Source organism: Phytophthora infestans, genomic scaffold (assembly GCF_000142945.1).
Source record: "Phytophthora infestans T30-4 supercont1.38 genomic scaffold, whole genome shotgun sequence".
Lineage (NCBI taxonomy): Eukaryota > Oomycota > Peronosporomycetes > Peronosporales > Peronosporaceae > Phytophthora > Phytophthora infestans.
The window spans coordinates 37,656-44,238 of record NW_003303721.1 but is presented as its reverse complement, the minus strand read 5'-3'; the positions used below and the strand labels follow the sequence as shown (position 1 = coordinate 44,238).

Below are 6,583 nucleotides of genomic sequence, written 5' to 3'. Positions count from 1 at the left end.
AAGTTTGTCTCTAGTGGCTCTAAAATGAAGATGGTGATGGACAGCGCCGTGCCAATATTACGTGCATTTGTAAACAAAAGGCGATGTCCAGTGAGCCCACCTTTTTAGGCAATGCAACTTGCATTGCAAGTACATGTACTGTAACAATGCAACAAATGGGAACAGGCTTGAATCTACACATCCGAATCTCACTTAATGTAGCCAGGTCTACATCAGATTCAAATTTGGTTGCACTTTTTCAGGTGGTATGGCGGCCGGTTGCCCTTCTTCACCTGGCATCGTGCTTTCTCCGTCGCTATCAGGCTCAGAGCAGGCATACTCTGAGCCAGATGTAGCAGCAGCATCGAATTCAGCATGTAAACTACAATTGGGATACTCGTCTGTACCTATAAGGGAGTGGTGTGTTAGCGTTAGCAGTAGCTCACAGGTGACAAGCAATGTGCTCGAACTGCTTACCGTTTTCATCACCAACTGAATTGCCCAAATCACTCTCTGCCAGGTGTGGAGAGGTAGCTTGAATGATCGGACAAACAGTCTTCGTCGTGCCTGGATCTGGACTGACAGTTCGGTCAGCAACTATATACACGATAGCGTTAGAATCATAACATGTACATACACATTAAGATCAAACGCACCATCTTGTCTATCAGGCACATCGGTTTCAGGCTGTCCACTTTCCGGAGTAGGTTGAGTCGCTGCCGCTTTTGCTTGTTGCTTCGCCGCGGTAGCTTTCTTCATCTCCTCTAGCAAAGCACACGTATTAGAGTCCCCACAAAGACCTTGAAAGGCGATACTACTTACCCAAGGCGATACGGTCCAAATATGCCATCAACGCAGCCTCTCCAACGAAAAAGTTCACGCCACGTACGTCCTTCTTCGTCTTCCCCGGCATAAGGTACGTGTAGTCGTTTGACAGGCCCGTAGGGGCCTTTGATTTCCATCCTTCCTTCAGAAGCTCTCGCCATCGGCCTCTGAACCCGGACATCTGAGCGGCAGCGGCGAAAATTCTCGAATGACCGAGATATGGGTGGCGCAGAATTCCACCTGCAATCCTCTATGCTGATTTGTGTGACACCCATCAAACCTGTGTCTTCTAATTTTCTAGAAAAACCAAGTTCAAGGCACACGCATAGCTATGTACTGCTGTGCGGGAAGATGGGAAATATGCCTATCCCTTCTTGACTGACAATTTGTATGGTCCTATACAAACGTTAAGTATAAAAGCTTAACGTGTCTCAGACACGTTAAGCTTTTCGCGGAACCGTGTCTCATACAGTTGGGGGGTTAAGGCATTTTCTCATTAGATTGTAAAAAAGATATTTGATGCAACAAAATGTAATTTCATTCAAATAGACTCTAAATTGCCAGTAGCACTTTATTTTAGGTCTGGTACCAGACCAACAACCACAGATTTCTTTTACCAGGTATTTTCAGCAGCTTTTCATTCAAATAAATTGTTCCATAAAAATAAATTGAGCTCGACGCAGCTGAATCTCGTAATAATTAAGGCTTATGTGTCGCCGGCTTGGCAATGTATAATACCATGGCATGTGGGAGTCCAATTGTCAGCTGATGGTTTTGCTACATACTTAAGTATGTATTAATACATGACAGCCACGAATTCTTATGTCTACCTTTCCAGCGAGTCGCTGGCAGCGACATGAGCCGAGCTCTTCTGGCGTTCGACTTTACAACAGACAAATTGCTCCGTCTCCAGCATATGGTGAGCCTAGAATAATAACACTTGCCCAGGCGATGAAGAAGAGTTAACGCTGTATTAATATTGCTTTTTAGTTATACCGGTATGTGAAAGTAGCATCGAAAATGATCACAACTCGTTCATGTTAATATGAGCATCTATTTTTGTAGTAATTTTAAATTGTGGAATGTACTCATTAGGAGTCATTTTCAACAAATGAAGATAAGCTTATTACTCATATTAAAATTATAAATTTGGAAAATTGCTCCGAGCAAGTTGAGCAAAATGTCAGTAATGTATACTTATCTACTTGTACAATATTAGTAGCACCTATTATAGTAGGAAAGTTCTATGTATTACAATGCACTTTAAACTTCATACTACGAAGCCTGCACGAATGACTGTTTCCGCCGCATTATTTCTTGTACATGTACTGTAATAAGTTCGTGTTTGAACACTGTACGTGTCGGTTTTGTGCCTCCCTCGAATAGTCTGGTATTAATAATCAAAGGTTGTCTCTGTGGGACCAAAAATGAAGATGGTGATGGACAGCGCCGTGCCAATATTACGTGCATTTGTAAACAAAAGGCGATGTCCAGTGAGCCCACTTTTTTAGGCAATGCAACTTGCATTGCAAGTACATGTACTGTAACAATGCAACAAATGGGAACAGGCTTGAATCTACACATCCGAATCTCACTTAATGTAGCCAGATCAGATTCAAATCCATCACGACTCGTGATTCTCGAAAAGTTATCGCGGGGAAGGATAGCCGAAGCACAAGAAAGACCTCCATCATGAAGTCCGCGCCATTATTAATAGCTGCGGTGTCAGAGCGGCGTTACATGATCTTATTGCTCGGCATCTTGACAGCATGCACGGTAGTATGGTGCCTAATAATGTTTTGGACAACCAATAGCTCGACGACGCAGCGCTTCTTCACGTCTCATATGGCTACCAATGCAGTGGCATTTCATCTCGCTGGTAACCATAGCAATGCAAGTGCGGAATCTAACGCGTCTTATCTGAGGGCGACGGACGAGCTTATTTCTCGAGGCAGCGGAATGTCGGTCAAGCTTTGAGGGTCTGACGTCGCGTTGATGGATCTGCCTTCAAGTAGAGCGAATATTCGCCGATTCAAGTGCATCGGATGGAGAGCGACGAACGGCTGCAATGCAGACGGCCCCCGTAACCAGCGACGTGATTTGAACTGTAGTAACTTGATCCCAAAACAAACTTCAGGCTACTGCGAAGTCGAAGACATTGATACCAAGGAAAGGTTCCGCGTCATGAAGCGTTCCTGCGCAAATACAAAGGGCGGTGCCGTTTTCCGATGATCTAACGCACCAGGTTTTGCGAATTTTCGAGCTCTAGCGCAGCAGGCTGTAGCACAGGCAAAGAAGCCTGGCTTCGCTTTACCAAATGTGGAATCTAAATTGTCAACTCCCAGTCAAGGAATTGTCATGGTGGTATATCCCGCATTGGTAGCTAGCGCTTATGCCACGATTCGCCTACTCCGCGATGTGTTGGGCTGTAAACTACCAATCAAGATCTGGTTTTCCCCCGACGAAATTCGCAAAACGCCGGGATCGCTTGCACCACTACATACACTTAACCAGACAGCTACTGGCGACGTTATGCTTCGAGAGATCAATACGAATGGCAAACCGATGCGGTTTGAATCGAAAATATTTGCAATTTACCATAGCAGCTTCGAGGAAGTGCTGTTTTTGGACGCCGACAATGCTCCAGTGAAAGATCCAAGTTTCTTTTTAAGACGCCAGAGTTCGTCAAGATGGGCGCAGTCTTTTGGCCGGACTATTGGCATCCGCAGAACACCATGTTCTACATTAGCTCTGAATCCGTCGTCTGGCAATTACTGGACATGCCTTTTGTCGATATGTTTGAGCAAGAAAGTGGACAGCTGCTCATCGATCGTCGTCGCCATTCAGTCCCACTCCACCTCGTATCATTCTACGCTTTCCACCAGCCCAATTACTTTCAGCTGCAGCGACTTGCATGGGGTGACAAGGATCTGTTTCGTTTCGCGTGGCTGAAGCTCGAGGTTCCATTCTTCATGGTCCAGACTCCGCCTTCTATTGCCGGGACGGTGATCGGATGGTCATTTTGCGGAATGACGATGGTGCAACATGATACCAATGGCAATGTGCTCTTTCTGCATAGAAATCAACGCAAACTGATGGGGAAACTGCACCCCAAGCTGGTTGAGGCACTCGACAAAAAGCTATCGCTGGTCGGGATCGAAGCTTTACTGGACGATGGCAGACCGGATCCTGAGATTTGGACGCACTTGTTGTCCTTCCGCAACACGTCGGCGCGCTCAGAGTATATGGTGTACGGTGAGAGTGGGTTACCAGGTTTTCCGAAGTGGCAACGTTGCTACGGGCGACGGGATTTGGATCGGAACCCACACTTTTACACTCAAAAGTTCTCTGACCTGAGCTTTGGAGGGATAGAAAAGCAGCTACGTAAATATGCGTTCGAGGCCGTGCAACTTCAGCAGCAAAAATGATATCGAGTGTTTGCTTCACCTTAAAATGGCCATTTTATTTAGGTAGTTTTTTTGTGATCCACATATTTAAATTTCAAGAAATTTTTTCAAAAACCGTGTTCGGAATAGGCTTGGGAAATGGATTGAATCGGATCAATCGATATGTCTCGTCTGACTAAGTTGAATTCGTTTCGATCTTATTCGATTGAATCCGATTGATCGATCGATCGGATCCAATCAAAAATGTATAAGATTCTAGGAGAAACACAAAAAATGATATAGTCCCTTGTGCTGGGATTCACAAGAAATACGTTCTTGTAGGTATAGAGTCTACCCAATGACATTTAAAACCTTTACGATTCTATGAAACGATTTAAGACGTTCTGCATTAAATATTTGAGGTCATATTGTCGTACCGTACGTGTTGTTCGTCTCCAGGATGAGTTTTCCTGCAGCAGGAGTCCTAGCAAGACGTTTTCTGCTAGAAAGTGTTTTTCGTAGGAGCCTAAGGCAGAGGAAAGTGACGAATTTTATTGTGTGTGGCTCTACGCTACCCGTCGGGACGCCGTCATGAAATCGTCAGCAGACGCACCTTCCGTATATTCAGTGCAGCATCTCGTTTATCGCGGAATACCAGCAATAGAGACTCCCGGAACACATCCGAAAACTACGCCACCGATTACGTCTGCGGCTAGCCCACTGCAGACTCCGGCGGAAAATTAATGAGCATATATCCAACAGCGTCGGCGACACGCCTGCAACGCTGTAGCCACGTCGTACCAGCACTTCTGCCTGCTTGTTGTTGAGCACCACCCAGCTCATCGAAGTGCCCGGGAACTTCCACGTCCCGCTGTGAAGCTGTCCATGGCGAGCCGAACATGTACAAGTCGCTCATCAAGAGTCTTGATTGGCGACTTGTACATGTACTTGAATCAAGATCATTGCCGCGCTGTCCGTCGTGGTACGCCCCACCGCTTACCACTTCACCGCCCGACCTATCCGCTCCTCGAAGCTCAAGTCCAAGTGTGATACCTCTCCCTGGCAGTGTCTACCAGCACATCACGGCATTGGCTCGCCACTTCTGGGACCGAACTTCCCTTCGTTGAGGTTGGAATTTTGCGCCATGATCTCTGTGTGATTGAAGTTTTTATACTTGGAATTTGTATGGCTTGATTCGATCCGATCGGATCGGATCAGTAGTTGCACCTGCACCAAATTCCTGTCGAGAAGCTACCTCCGTGGGACAGACTAAGGCTGCACGCCGAAAGGTAATGAGCTGATTTCACTTCTCTACTTTGGCTTTACTACGTAGGCAAGATACCACATAAGTAGAATCAATGGACGCTCATGACGAGTCGAGCATAAACATTTCGTCGAACGCAAACACTTCATCGAGTGGATATCGGCGATCTCACAGTCACAAGCGTTCCGACATTTGGTCTTTCATTCGTGAGAACGATGAAGGTTCCTATACCTGCTTGCTGTGCCCTACAGACTCAGCTTGTCGATGGTCATCAATTGCACACACCACTTTTCGCCGCCATCTTAAACGGTACCATCGTGACGAATATTCCGGAGGAGACGACGAGGCTTCAGTGGCTGCAATGGATTCCAAGCAAACGAAGTTACTTGCGTTTGGTTTTGAACGTTTTGTAAAGCAGCGCACTTTTGACAAAGCTGCGGCCGATGATAAGCTTGTGGACTTGATCGTGATGAACTCACTTCCGTTTAATTTGGTGGAAAAGAAAGCGTTTCGATCATTTTGTAAGATTCTTGAAGCCGATTACACGCCTCCAACTCGTAAAACGGTGCGCAAGAAGGTCATACAACGCTGGACATGTGAAAAGGAACTGGCCCGGCACACAATGCTCCAAGAAATTGCGTCGTGTCGTGTGTCTGCCACAACCGACATGTGGACGTCGGCGGCTCAAAAAGGGTATATGGTCGTGACGTTACACTGGATCAATGACGAATGGGCTATCAAGTCCGTAGTGGTTGGATTCACACGGGTGGAGTATTCCTCATAGCGGCGTCTCGGCTTGCCGATCATTTAATGGATACACTGAGGGCAATGGATGAATCTCTTATCTCGAAGGTGTGGGCAATTACTGCAGATAATGCGCCTAACAATGGGACCATGGTCAGAAAAATTAACGAGACACTTGCTGACGAGATGTTTGCCAACGAACAAACAACCGCGGCTTCTACCTCGACGGGGGTACATATAGCTGGTGAGGAAGGCAGAAGTTCTCAGCTGAAGGTGATACAAGTTCGTTGTCTAGCTCATGGGCTTCAACTTGTTCGAGAGAGGGAATGAAACCGTGCACGTTGAGCGACGCACCGTTCAAGCACACCCGACCTTTGGAGGAAGA

At 46.4% G+C, this 6,583-nt stretch overlaps 1 protein-coding gene across 1 annotated transcript; it reads left to right on the top strand.

Moving 5' to 3' along the window:
- Positions 1-3,162: 3,162 nt before the first annotated feature.
- PITG_15001 (uncharacterized protein) lies at positions 3,163-4,232 on the top strand (the record flags this gene model as incomplete). The annotated part of the gene is made up of 2 exons (XM_002898144.1): positions 3,163-3,450; positions 3,495-4,232. 2 exons carry the CDS (start codon positions 3,163-3,165, stop codon positions 4,230-4,232), a joined length of 1,026 nt encoding a protein of 341 aa, XP_002898190.1.
- Positions 4,233-6,583: the final 2,351 nt, after the last annotated feature.